This window comes from Garra rufa, chromosome 8, assembly GCF_049309525.1.
Source record: "Garra rufa chromosome 8, GarRuf1.0, whole genome shotgun sequence".
Lineage (NCBI taxonomy): Eukaryota > Metazoa > Chordata > Actinopteri > Cypriniformes > Cyprinidae > Garra > Garra rufa.
The window spans coordinates 22,844,904-22,859,606 of record NC_133368.1 but is presented as its reverse complement, the minus strand read 5'-3'; the positions used below and the strand labels follow the sequence as shown (position 1 = coordinate 22,859,606).

General features: G+C 34.7%; 2 protein-coding genes across 2 annotated transcripts in view; one reads left to right on the top strand and one right to left on the bottom strand.

The window, feature by feature from the left end:
- Positions 1-12,867, top strand: part of neb (nebulin) — a 76,546-nt gene extending 63,679 nt beyond the window's left edge. Inside the window, exons 130-137 of the mRNA XM_073845899.1 lie at positions 1,638-1,730; positions 2,178-2,270; positions 2,680-2,787; positions 7,496-7,682; positions 7,881-7,973; positions 8,206-8,349; positions 11,787-11,890; positions 12,037-12,867. Of these exons, the coding sequence (XP_073702000.1) occupies positions 1,638-1,730; positions 2,178-2,270; positions 2,680-2,787; positions 7,496-7,682; positions 7,881-7,973; positions 8,206-8,349; positions 11,787-11,890; positions 12,037-12,210 (996 nt within the window). The 3' untranslated portion in view covers positions 12,211-12,867. The remainder of the gene's footprint in view (positions 1-1,637; positions 1,731-2,177; positions 2,271-2,679; positions 2,788-7,495; positions 7,683-7,880; positions 7,974-8,205; positions 8,350-11,786; positions 11,891-12,036) is intronic.
- dgkg (diacylglycerol kinase, gamma) overlaps positions 1-14,703 on the bottom strand; it is a 449,591-nt gene that overhangs the window by 201,475 nt on the left and 233,413 nt on the right. The gene's annotated exons all lie outside the window — the stretch shown is intronic.

Here is a 14,703-nt window from a genome sequence, read left to right as displayed (position 1 = left end):
AGTCCGATCTCATGGCAATTTGTACATATTTTACGAATGAGGTTGTGCAAATTTGTATGATTTTTGCCCCAACCCCTAAACCTACCTAAACCTACCTACGATTTGTCTAGACAAATCATAGAAAATCATACAAATGAGGTCGTACGAATTAGCTAGCTCGTAAAAATTATGTATGAATTGGTCATGAGGTAGCGTTGGTAGTTTCAATTTTGTGTTATCAACAACATTATCGATTCCTTAACAAACACAACAGCTTTGCTCCAAAATCTAGCAGGCTGCCTATGCAGGAAGCATTTTAAAGCATCATAAGCACACTCCTGACCCAAAAGCTCTTATGAAAACTTTATGTAATTTAATACTGTTAGTTTAGAACATGAAGCAGCTGCCAAATACTGCACTTACAGTTGAGTTCAAAAATTCACATACACCTTGCAGAATCTGCAAAATGTTAATTATTTTACCAAAATAAGAGGGATCATACAAAATGCATGTCATTTTTTTTATTTAGTACTGACCTGAATAAGATGTTTCACATAAAACATGTTTACATATAGTCCACAAGTGAAAATAATAGTTGAATTTATAAAAATGACCCAGTTCAAAAGTTTACATACACTTGATTCTTAATACTGTGTTGTTACCTGAATGATCCACGGCTGTTTTTTGTTGTTTTTTTAGTGATAGTTGAGTCCCTTGTTTGTCCTGAACAATTAAACTGCCCGCTGTTCTTCAGAAAAATTCTTCAGGTCCCACAAATTCTTTGGTTTTCCAGCACTTTTGTGTATTTGAATCTTATCACACTGAGGACAACTGAGGGATTCATATGCAACTATTACAGAAAGTTCAAACTCTCACTAATGCTCCAGAAAGAACCACAATGCATTAAGAGCTGGAGGGTGAAAACTTGAATTTAAAGATCAGGGTAAATTTGACTTATTTTGTTTTCTGGGAAACATGTAAGTATCTTCTGTAGCTTCTAAAGAGCAGTACTAAATGAAAAATAAAAATAATGAAAAAGTTAATGCTGTTCAAAAATTTACACCCCTGGATATTAATGCATTGTTTTTCCTTCTGAAGCATCAGTGAGCATCCTTCTGTAATAGTTGCACATGAGTCCCTCAGTGTGAAAAGATAGATCTCAAAATCATAGTCATTGTTGAAAAGGGTTCAAACAAACAAAAATGCTGAAAAACCAAAGAATCACTAAAAAATGCAGCTGGATCAATCAGATAACAACACATTAAAAATCAAGCATATGTAAACTTTGTAAACAGCGTCATGTTTATAAATTCAACTATTATTTTCTCTTGTGGACTATATGTAAACATCTTTTATGTAAAATATCTTATTCAGATCAGTACTAAATAAAAAATATAATTCATTTTGTATGATCCCTCTTATTTTGGTAAAATAATTAACATTTTGCAGATTCTGCAAGGTGTATGTAAACTTTTGACCACAATTGTATGGCCACTTATAATAAAACTTTAGAAAGCAGCAGCCTTTGTAGGCAGCTACTGTAAGGGTTTGGAACAGAGCTAATATTGTTGTATATGTCATCTTTGTGGATGTTCTTTCTTTTGCTGTTTTGGTTCATGTCTTGTTTATTTGATATGTTGAAATTAATCCTTGGGTAGATAAAATACAAGAATTCGCTGGGTCAAGGCACAGCCATACCGGACCTCCCCGAGATGAAGCGGGTCAAAGAGAATCAGAAGCACATCAGCTCGGTAGTGGAAGCTCCACAGGGTTTACTTGAGAGTGGCTCTGATCCCATTAACACTTCCAGTATACAACTTCATTTCCAACTTATACAATCCTATGATTGATGCAAAACAATTGAAGCGTATGAAATGGAATGCCGTAACCCCATTTCATCTAATGGAATTGACCACATCATACTCCACCCTAGTTAGGTCCCCTTTCTGCTGTGAGTTCAAACTTACAGGATTATTCAACTCCAGCCAGTGTTTCTAATCCAACACCAGATGAGCTCTTGTATCCTTCATTTGTCTTTTCCCCTTCCCAACCAGGTTCCTATTTCTAAATCTGGGATATAAGCTCATTGTGTGTTGTGTGTGATGTTTGATGTGACTGTGCTCTCCAAAAACCCCTGTGTCTGTCATTGTGTTTCGTGTCTGACTGGCCTCTGGGGGCGCTGTTCTTTTCTACTCTAGGTTTTGTATAAGGACCTGTCTGCGAAGGGAACGCCTGTGGTGTTTACTCCAGAGATGGAGCGGGTCAAACGGAACCAATTGCAGATTAGCTCGGTACTCACAGCCATAGGAAATTAGTGTGTGTGTGTGTGTGTGTGTGTCACGTGTAAATGTAACCGCTCTAATACCTTCATTTCACTTAGGAGGCTAATAATATTAACTATACTCTTCCAAATGCTGAATTTAATGCTGTAACTGATCATCTTCACCACTACAAACCTTTATCCCGGGACCCATCTACTTTTAATCCAGCCCTCTAAAGGAACCTTCTAATTCATCTGTCTGAAATCACAATAACACCCAGGGTTGTGCTGATGGATGTTGTATTCATGTGCTTTCTCTGTCTAATGTTCTGATTTCCCGGCGTGTCTTCCACAGGGTTTTGATACATGATAATGACCAAGAATGATATGGTTTCTAATATATATATATATATATATGTGCTGTGGTGTCTTTTATCCAGGTTCTGTACTCAGACAGCTTCCGTAAGCAGGTGCAGGGCAAGGCCGCCTTTGTGCTGGACACCCCTGAGATGAGACGTGTTAAAGAAACCCAGCGTATCATCTCTGGAGTAAGATGACTTTAAAATCTTGAGCTTTATTAATATATTGCAAGAACTGATTTTTCTGTTTTATATTAAGGTCAACCTGTTGCATTCAAAAACGCTTGGGAATTGAATGCTACCAAAAAATGTTACCAAATGTTACCAAAAATTGCGCAAATTATGCAATATTATCTACTGACAGTAGTCTTGAAGAACAAAAATTCTCCACTTGTATAGATCTGTGATGGGTTATTATATATGCTACTGTACTTGTTCAGCAGCAGTATGTCTTAAATACTCACAGCATCAAATCAGCGTATGCATTGGCAGTAGCAAGTTCCTGTACTTGCTTTGCTTTGCAGTGGCAGCGATAATCTACAACAACAGCAATAATCAACAGCAGCAGCATAGATCTATTCAAGCAAGACCAAATACATTAACATTGTCATACACTGTAAACAAAATCTGTAGAAATTACAGTATTACTGGCAGCTGGTTGCCAGTAACTTACTGTAGATTTAAATTTATGCTATTTACTGGCAACAGTTTGTTCAAAGTTAATTGAACTTTAAACATTAACAAGTATTTATCTTTACAGAATAAAACTAAAATAACAGCCTCATGCAAAGCATTCTGGGAACCAAAATCTGAAGAAAAAAAACAGAAAAAGGTTGATGAAGGTTTCTGGTTCCCAGAATGCTTTGCAGTAGGTTGTTATTTTATAGTTTTATTCTGTAAAGACAAAGACTTGTTAATGTTTAATGTTCATTTAACTTTGAACAAACTGTTGCCAGTAAATAACATAAATTAAAAATCTACAGTAAGTTACTGGCAACCAGCTGCAGAACTACAGCAAATTTTTTACAGTGTATCCATTACCATGCAAAAATTATATGGGAGTTAATTGCAATATATTTTTCTGTTTTTTTTTTTAATGAATAGAAAGTTCAAAGAAATAGCATTCATTTGAAATTAAATCTTTTATAGCATTATAAATGTCCTTGCTGTAACCAATTTCAATTTAATGCATTCCTGCTGAAAGTATTAGAAAACCGTTACCAGACTCCAAACATTTGAATTATAGTGTTCATATCTCATGCCATATATAATTACTCTACCACATTTTTTCTTGCTAAAAATCAAGATAAAGAAAAGATGTTCTTTTTCCTATGCTTTACATTTTCTTCAATTTGGTGTTTTATTTCAACAAAGTTTTGTCTTGTGTTTACATGTTAATATTCAAAGATTATTAACACGTTTACCTTTTTTGCCCTATTGCCTCAAAATGCTTAAAGGTACAATACAAGGAAGATTTGGGGATAGGAACAGCAATTACAGACACCCCAGAGATGGAGAGAGTTAAACGCAATCAGCAAAATATTAGCACGGTACATCGTGGTGTGACCCTCTATCCCACCCTTAAAACATTCCCTGTTCCTTGTCTCCCTCGTTCCCCATCATCTAAGAAAGCCTTTTAGCCTCCATCTATTATACTAGTCCCTCTAGTCTAGTGATAACTAGAAACAACTCACCGCATCAGATCCATCATTAATAACAATATTTTTAACTCTCATCTAGCTCTTGTGAGAAAATCCTGTTTTCCTTGATTAGTAGTAGAAGTCTAATAATTAGCAACTGATACTGAAAACATATATTTTAATTATTGTTTTTATTTATTTTACAAAACCTTGCAAGTAATATGTAGTTTCAACTAATTAGCTAATTAGCCACCTCGTAAAATATTTAAAATTTTTTGCTAAATTGTACATATTTTACGAGTTCTCCAAATTTGTATGAATTTGTACGAATGACCTACCCCCAACCCCATCCCTAAACCTACCTGCCACTGTGGTCTAGACAAATCATACAAAATCATACAAGTGAGGTTGTATGACTATCTATTGACAGTGGTCTTGAAGAACGAAAAAAAAACCTGAATTTTTATGTAAAAAAATAAATAATAATCAGAATTGTCATCAAATTAATATTCATAATTAGTTTAGCAGTATGGATGTATAGTATGAGTTGAGTGACAGCATCTTAAAGATCTTATGCTCTGCAACAAAAGACTGAAAAACATTGTACAACTTTTAAATGCTGAAGTTTTAGAACACTATGGCCTACTTTCACAGACAGAGCTTAGACTAAGACAAGATAGTAATTTTTATAAATGTGTCTTAGAAAATGTCCCATAAGGAGTCTAAATGCCCCTGGATATCAAGTGAAACTAAGCTGAGAAACTCCTTTAGTGGCTGCAGCGTCATGACAAGTGTTGGCATGTTCACATCGTGTCAGGATGGCATCTACTGGTTTTTGTCTCTGCTTGAGAACCATATATATATATATACCATATATAATTACTCTACCACATTCTTGCTAAAGATCAAGATAAAGAAAAGATGTTCTTTTTCCTTTATGTTTTACATTTTCTTCACTTTTGTTTTCTGGTGTTTTGTGTTTTATTTCAACAAAGTTTTGTCTTGTGTTTACATGTTAATATTCAAAGATTATTAACATGTTTACCTTTTTTGCCCTATTGCCTCAACATGTTTAAAGGTCCAATACAAGGAAGATTTGGGGATAGGAACAGCAATTACAGACACCCCAGAGATGGAGAGAGTTAAACGCAATCAGCAAAATATTAGCACGGTACACCGTGGTGTGACCCTCTATCCCACCCTTAAAACATTCCCTGTTCTACGTCTCTCCATCATCTAAGAAACCCTTTTATCCTCCATCTGTTTTATACTAGTTCTTCTTGTGATCCCCAAGAATAAGTCACTGCATCAGATCCATCATTTATAACAATATGTGTAACTCTCATCTAGCCCATGTGACAAAATCCTGTTTTCCTTGGTTTTTATGTAGATGTAGGCTAATAATTAGCAACTGATACTGAAACCATATATTTTAATTAATGTTTTTATTTATTTATTTCACAAAACCTTGCAAGTAATTTCAACTAATTAGCTAATTAGCCACCTATAGTATGACTTCAGTGACAGCATTTTAAAGATCTTATGCTCTGCATCAAAAGACTGAAAAACAATGTACAGCTTTTAAATGCTGAACTTTTAGAGAACACTATGGCCTACTTTCACAGACAGAGCTTAGACTAAGACAAGATTAGGCCATAGTTCAATAAGGACATTTAAGTAATTTTTATAAATGTGTCTTAGAAAAAAAACATTACTGGTGTGTATGTTGAGACAAACCAAAGGCATATATTTTAAGATCAGTCAGTGCAAGTTTTTTTTAAGTTAAATCAGCTCAGGCTTACATTTTAGTCTAGGACTAGGCTTAACTTAAAACTTGACTTTTTAAATGGTTACAAAAAAAAGCTGAGCATCATACACTTGAATGAAACCCTGGGTATTAAGACTTGTATGGCTTAATATAATGTGAATGATGTTTCTTACTGAAATATGTAGTAGAAAACCCATGAAAGATTTACATTATTTTAAAAATCCACATCGTTCCACATGTGCATATTTTGGACTATGGGGGATGCAATACCTGTTGCTATATTAACCGCAACACAACTACTGAAAGAGCTTACAGGTGGCGATGGATATAAAAACCAAATGCCGATCTATCTATTTTCCCCATAAGGAGTCTGAATGCCCCTGGATATCAAGTGAAAACTACGCTGAGAAACTCCTTCAGTGGCTGCAGCGTCATGACAAGTGTCGGCATGTTTACATCCTGCCAGGATGGCATCTACCATTTTTTGTCTCTGCTTGTAAGCTCTTTCAGTAGCTGTGGTCTACTAAAAGTGTCAAAGGCATCAGGACTAAAGTGGAGAGAACAAAGACGCTGATCTTTAAGAAGTTTTATTCGTCCACAGACATCTTCCCATTCTTTTCTCCTCTTCTTATCGCTAGTAAAAGCACTTACTAGAAAAGGCTTACATCGCTTCTCTTGTTTCCTTTCAACTGAAAATTACAACCAAAAGCCGCTCAATGTGGCATCATATCAGTATTTTATTTTTCGAGTTGTGTAGTGGTAAAAATAGCAACAGGAGGTGCAGGTAGCTCACCGAATGCAACCATTTCACCTCATCGAAATAATGGCACCCCACATAGTTGCAAATATCTGTAAAACTAGATTTTGTAAAAGTCTTAATACCCAGAGTTCCCTTTTGACAACTGAAGATCAAAAACCACCAGAGTCATTCTTTCAAGTCATTCTGAACACAACTAACTCACTTAGAAACATGAGCCTCATGACAAACGAAAACAACATATGTTCTAAAATAACTTTAAAATATCAATGTTTGATCTTTTGGATAAAATTGTAGTCTGAGTCTGTGCCCATCATACACAATGTGATTTTCTGGACAGAAGTCTTATGAAATCAAACTTGACACTTCTTTATTTTTATGGAATATTGCAGAGTTTAAACTTATGTGCTCTCTAATTATTAATCCAAAACATCAACTTCTTCTTGCCTTTGTAACAACATATATTCTCTCACGATGAAAGATTATTTAAAAAAAACAAAAACAAATCATTTTATACATATTTTGTGCTATGGGGGGTGCAGGTTTTAGAACAGCATGAGAGTGGAACAATATTCTCACCTCTCCAGCAACCTGTCACTCTCATGAGAGTATAGCAGATAGCAAACATTACCAAGTCAATTCCCAGTGGACAAAATCAAGTCTAGTACTAGTAACTGCAGCAGTTTCTTTGTGTCTCCTGTCTCATGTTTTGCTGTCTGTTGGTGCTTTCAGGTCAGATACCACCAGGACTTTGAGAAGAGTAAGGGCAGCTTCACCCCCACCATCTCTGACCCTGTCACTGAGCGTGTGAAGAGAAACACCCAGGACTTCAGTGACATCAGCTACCGCGGCATCCAGAGACGTGTGGTGGAGATGGAGAGGAGACGTGCAGAAGAGCACGATCAGGAGACCACCACTGGTCAGCTGACACATACTGTGTCCTATACACACTAAACACACTTGAATGTAGAAACAGATTTCTTTTATTGTAAATATAGAAAAGCATGACACTTACGATATGTAAAGACTGATATATAAAGACTGATATATAAATATCCACAAAAACTGTGTTTTGAATAGAGACATTCAATAAAACTGGGTTTCATTTTTCTCAAAGACCTGCGTGTGTGGCGCACAAACCCTGGCTCTGTCTTTGACTATGACCCTGCCGAAGATAACATCCAGTCCAGAAGTCTTCACATGATGTCAGGTAGGCCACTCCTCTGCTGTAGCTAAACTAAAAAGGCCTCATTAGTTGTGCCATTTGTATTTAATCTGCGCTCAGGTCATTTGTTTAATGACTGCCAAACTGTATAATGACCTGCTGTTTGTACATTATTACTTACACCATATACTGTGGATGTATATTCACCTGCCACTTCTTGATTGAAGACAGTCTGTTAAAGAGGAGGTAACGTTGACATGTTTGTCCAAATGTTTAGTCCAAGCCCAGCGCCGCAGTAAGGAGCACTCCCGTTCCACCAGCGCAATGAGTGGTGTGGGAGATGAGAAATCTGAGGTGTCTGAGAACGTGGACCACCACGCTTCCCTCTACAGCAATGGATTTGGTGTCTCCGCTTTACATGGTACATGTTTAAAAAGCTGATTTGTCTTGATACTAGGTTTGGTTTGGTAGGCATTGGCAATTTATTTTCTGAATACATGTCAATGTATGTAAATGTGTTTTGTAAATTACGTGAATAAAGTCCAAATATTTTAAGAATAAAGTACAAATATTTAGGGAAAATAAAGTAGAAATATTAAGTGAATAAAGTAAAAATATTTTGAAAATAAAATCGAAATTACGTGAATAAAGTCTAAATATTTCGAGAATAAAACTGAAATATTCTGAGAATAAAATTACGAGAATAAAGTAGAAATATTACGTGAATAAAGTCTAAATATTTCGAAAATAAAGTTGAAATTATGTGAATAAAATTGAAATTACGTGAACAAAGTCGAAATATTTCAAGAATAAATTTAAAATATTTCGAGAATACAGACGAAATTACAAGAATAAAGTTCAAATATTTTGAGAATATTCTCAGAATTTTGACTTCATTGTCGAAATATTTCAGTTTTAAAGTAAAAAATTACGAAAACAAAGTAGAAATATTAAGTGAAGAAAGTCAAAATATTTAGAAAATAACGTCAAAATTACGTGAATAAAAGCAAAATTTGAATTGTCTCTGCAAGACACTCTGGCATCGAGCAATGATGCAGGTTACTGCAATACGTAAGCAATTGTGGGAACCAATCAAATCGGTGTATCTGATGTAGGCGGGCCAGAGGCGAGCTAAGCTGATGATGACAGCACTGCGACGTCCGGAATCATGTAGTAAACTTTGAAAGATCGCTGTCGCTACAGATGAACAACAAGTTGTTTGAAACGGCTTTGGCCGCTACAATGAATGAGTTAGTCTTGGCTTTCCATATAAAAGAGGAACAGAAAACCGAAAACTCGAATCGTTCCTTTGCAAGAAGGACGTTTTTGCTGTTTTGCCGACTGGATACGGCAAGAGTTTAATCTATCAGTTCACGAGTTCACGCTTACATATAATTAGCCGGAGAATAGTAGTGCATGTTTGGCGTGCTGTCCGGTGAAGGGCTCCGAGCTCGGGAGTGGCCCGAACCCAGAGTACGTTACCCCCCAATAGGAGTAGCGAGAACTGAGAGTGATGAGATGGGGTGGTGGAGGTTTACTGATAAACCATCGAGTGAATTGAGGTGAGTCAGCTGTATTTAAACCTATGGCGCTGATTGACTTGTGATGTTTACGCTAAGTATCTGACGCGCTTCTCCCGAACTTTGTTAATGAAACATCATTTAGCTCTGCTGGTAGCTAAGTGTGTATTGTTGTGATTGGTCGTGGCGTTATCCAATTGCGTGCAGTTAGAGTTTCAAATGCATGCTTGGTGCCGCCCCTCGAGTTAGGCAGTTTTCATTGCTCGATCCCAGACCCTTAATCTTAATAGATTAGGGTCTGGATTTTTCCAGGCTACAAAATTACATGAATAAAGTTGAAATATTTTGAGAATAAATTCTAAATATTTTGAGAATACAGACGAAATTACAAGAAAACAGTCAAAATATTTTAAGAATAAAACTGAAATATTTCGTCAATGAAGTTCAAATTACGTGAATATAGTCGAAATTACGAGAATAAAGAAGAAATATTACGTGAATAAAGTCAAAATATTTCGAAAAAAAGTTTATGTGAATAAAATTGAAATTATGTGAATTAAGTCAAAATATTTCAAGAATAAATTTAAAATATTTAGAGAATACAGATAAAATTACAAGAATAAAGTTCAAATATTTTGAGAATATTCTCAGAATTTTGACTTCATTGTCGAAATATTTCAGTTTTAAAGTAGAAAATTACGAAAACAAAGTTAAAAATAAATATAATAATAATAATAAATATTAAGTGAAGAAAGTCAAAATATTTGGAAAATAACGTCAAAATTACGTGAATAAAGTCTAAATATTTTGAGAATAAATTCAAAATATTTTGAGAATACAGACGAAATTACAAGAAAACAGTCAAAATATTTCGAGAATAAAACTGAAATATTTGGACAATGAAGTAGAAATTTTATGTGAATAAAGTCAAAATATTTCAAAAATTAAATTGAAATTATGTGAATAAAATTTAAATTACGTGAATAAAGTCAAAATATTTCAAGAATAAATTTAAAATACTTTGAGAATACAGACGAAATTACAATAAAGTCAAAATATTTCCAGAATATTTTCAGAATTTTGACTTCAATGTCGAAATATTTCAGTTTTAAAGTAAAAATTATGAAAACAAAGTAGAAATATTAAGTGAAGAAAGTCAAAATATTTAGAAAACAACGTCAAAATTACGTGAATAAAGTCGAAATATTTTGAGAATAAATTCAAAATATTTCGAGAATACAGACAAAATTACAAGGAAACAGTCAAAATATTTCAAGAATAAAGTCAAAATTATGAGAATAAAGACTAAATGTTTTGCGAATAAAGTCAAAATTACGAGAATAAAGTCAAAGTGTTTTGAGAATGAAGTGGAAATGTTTTGAGAATAAAGTCAAAATTACGAGAATTAATTCGTAGCTATTACGAGATTAGATTAGAAGTTATAATATTTTGAGAGTATATTCTAGCCTATTGCGCATGTAAATGGTTCAGATTGGGAGCACTGGGAGATATTCAAAGTCTCAGTTTTCAAAATCTGTCAGTTTTATACAGTATGTCTATTACAATAATGTGTTTTTCACGCTCTTTAATGTGGCATGACATCTGTATTCGCTCCAGTTTAAGCAGCATGTGAATCAGTCATCTTTCTGCTTACAATGAGACATTTGTTTCTTGCTATAGTATAGTATAAAGAGCACATTTATCATTTGTTTCGTAATAAAACTGACATTTAAAAAAAATTAGGACACAATTTACATTTTTTTTTATATATTTATATTTATATATTTATATATATATATATATATATATATATATATATATATATATATATATATATATATAAATTATGTACCAGTCACATTTTTGGGTTAAATAAACATTACTTACACTAGCAGAAAAAAAAATCTATTTTATACTTTTGACATTCAACAATGTAATCAATATTCTATTTATTAAAGCCAAGAAAGAATCTTATCAAGTTAGTGTTTATAAGCATTTTACATTTATTCTAAAATAATAACAATTTAAACAATATATTTTATTTGTGAACTTCTTTTCAGCTATTCTTTTTAATAGTTAACTTCTAACCACTTGTGAATTTTTTTTTTTAAATATTTAAATATTGGTCACAGAGACAGAGATTAGTTTTAAATTTCACCAAGCTGATTCCTCACTAAAAACTCCTATATCCTATAACTCCTTTCAGGCTATTTCAAGTCTTATTTTGACATAAAGTCAAAACAGTGGACAGTTTTACTTTAGAAAAACAAGTGACTTGCACAATTGTTAGTCATATTTTGTAATATTTGCATTGTTTTATTTTTGTGTTATGAATTAGGTTACACACAGACCAAGACTGTTGAAGTTCAGCAGAGATCCTCCTCTGTGGCAACACAACAGACCACCGTTTCTTCTGTCCCCTCACATCCCTCAACCACTGGAGTAAGTACCGAGAGAGCACTGGCAGTTTCAAAATCAAAGTAGTATTATATGTGCATTCATATATTCTGCATACAATATAGTAACAGCATATTCACTGTTCATTTGATGTAATGGTTGTTTAATACTCTCCCCTTTGTCTTCAACAGAAAACTGTCCGTGCCATGTATGACTACGCTGCTGCCGACAATGATGAAGTGTCCTTCAAGGACGGCGACGTCATTGTGAACGTGCAGTCCATCGATGAGGGTTGGATGTATGGCACCGTGCAGCGTACCGGAAAGACTGGTATGCTCCCTGCCAACTACGTGGAAGCCATCTAAAACAACTACTGCCCTCTCAAACTCCCTGTGGTTGAGGGAGTTTGATATCCACTCAAGACAGAAAAAAACTATTTTATGTGTACCATTGTTAGTCAAAGTAGTTAAGCTACTGTTTGTCCTCATTACTGTTAGGAAATTTCGTTTGTGCCCATGTCACAAAGTCTATTGTGGTTGTGGCATGAGAAACTGACACTATACATACCTATTTAAGTCACAGACAATTGTATTTATCTTTGTTGTTCTATTCTAGCAGTTAAGTAACTAGAGCCCATTATTTTTGTATATTGCAATCACTACATTCAAAAAAGGCCATCCTGAAAGTTTTAACGTTTGCAGAACGAGAGATGGGCTCATGGTTCACTTTTTACTTGAAAAGGAAAATCGGAAATTCAGCGTTTTATAAGAACCGAACAGAGGCACTAATGTTGCCAAAATGAAAATGAAAAAGAAAAAACTTAGAAAATGTTGAGGACAGGCCATCAGTTCCTCAAAGTGAAAATGGATTGATGTTCAAAACAAGCCTCCTCCCTCCCTTGCTGAAGGCTGGCCACTATTTGCATGTGTGTTTTGTTTCTTTGATTCTGTAGGTGTGGCGTTAGAGGAAGATGTATACCTTGAATCAGTAGCTAATAAAGCACACCACGCTTCTGCAATCAACCTGTTTCCTGTCATTGACTTGAAGGGTTTGTTTCCAAATTGACCCAAAACAAAGGTTTAAAATATATCTTTAAGGAGCAGTTCACTTAAAAATGAAATTTCTGTAATTTGCTTACTCTTTTGCGATCCAAACTTGACTTTCATTCATCTTCCAAACACAAAATAAAGATAATTATCTACCCCTGACCAAAATTTTCCAGGGTTTGTACAAGGTGCTTAAAATGCTTTAAATACTTAAATTTGACTTGATATTTAAGGCCTGGAAAAATACTTGAAAAGTGCTTGTATTATTGAAAGACAATGTATCTATGAAATAAGTGTTTAATTTTTTTTTTCAAAAAGCACTTATTTTTTACGCGAAATTCACACAATTAAAAAATCATACCTTTTCATTTATTTGAGTTAATATCATAACTAGTGAGCTAAGCCAGTAGTAGTACTGACAATGTCGGGTAAACATGGCTGAAGAACTAAAAAGAGAAACAGATGAACCGCTCCTGGGGCCTCATTTATAAAACTTTCTTACGCACTGATTTGATCTTAGAGTGTTCGTACGATCAAATCCACGTCAAAGTACAGATTTATAAAAACCGTCTTTGACGTGGAAAAGTACTTATCTCCACGTCAGACTCCAGCTTGGCGTACGACCGTTTCCTTGTGGTAATGCCTGGTATTGCAGATAGTTCAGCCTCACTATAATTTGATTTCTTGCGCTCCTTTTTACTTGCCATTGTCACAGAGTTTTTGCTTTAGGAATGAGCTCATTTTATATGTTAATTAATTAAGCAGGGGCGTTTCGACGGCGGAACATTCAGCTGCACACAATTCCACGATCATTTGTGATTTATAACCGAATGACTGGCGTACGCATGGATTTCGTGGTACGTTCGTGTTCTCTGAATCGCTCTTACGATCAAATCAGAAAAGTTCTTAGATAAAATCAAGGATGGTTTCTACGCAAGTCTTTATAAATGAGGCCCCAGGACTGGAATTTTTTTCAAGTGATTCACCGACAAAAACCAGATCAAATAAAAAAAGCCACTTATTTTCAAATTTCGACATCGCTTGTAATGATTTTAAAAAGCACGTAGTGATGGGTGAAACAGAGCTTTTCAAAACTCACTTCCAGAACAAAAATTTACAGATAATTTTTACTCACCCCCTTGACATCAAAGTTGTTTTTCTCTCTTCAATAGTAACGAAATTATGTTTTTTGAGGAAAACATTTCAGGATTTCTCTTCATATGGTGGACTTCTATGGTGCCCCTGAGTTTGAACTTCCAAAATACAGTTTAAATGCAGCTTCAAAGGGCTCTAAACGATCCCAGTCGAAGAACGGTCTTATCTAGTGAAAAATTACAATTTATGTACTTTTTTTTTTTTTTACCTCAAATGCTGGTCTTGTCTAGCTCTGCATGAACTGTGTATTCTGGTTCATGACAGTTAGGGTAGGTCGAAAAAATCTCCCATCTCATCTTCTCCAACTTCAAAATCATCCTACATCGCTCTTTAACCTTTTTTTGTAAAGGGCATTTGATCTACTTTGCATGTTCACTTAGTAAACACTGGGTCAGTACTTCTGCAGCGATGTAAGACAATTTTGAAGCTGGAGGAGAAAATGAGATGGGAGTTTTTCCACATACCCTAACTGTCTTGAACCAGAAAACAGTTCACGCAGAGCTAGACAAGATGAGCATTTGAGGTTAAAAAGTACATGATGACAGTTTATTTTGCTTGGCTGGGATCATATAGAGAAATACATGAACATCTTGGATGAGATTGGAGTGAGTAAATTATCTGTAAATTTTTATTCTGGAAGTGAACTTCTTTGAACCA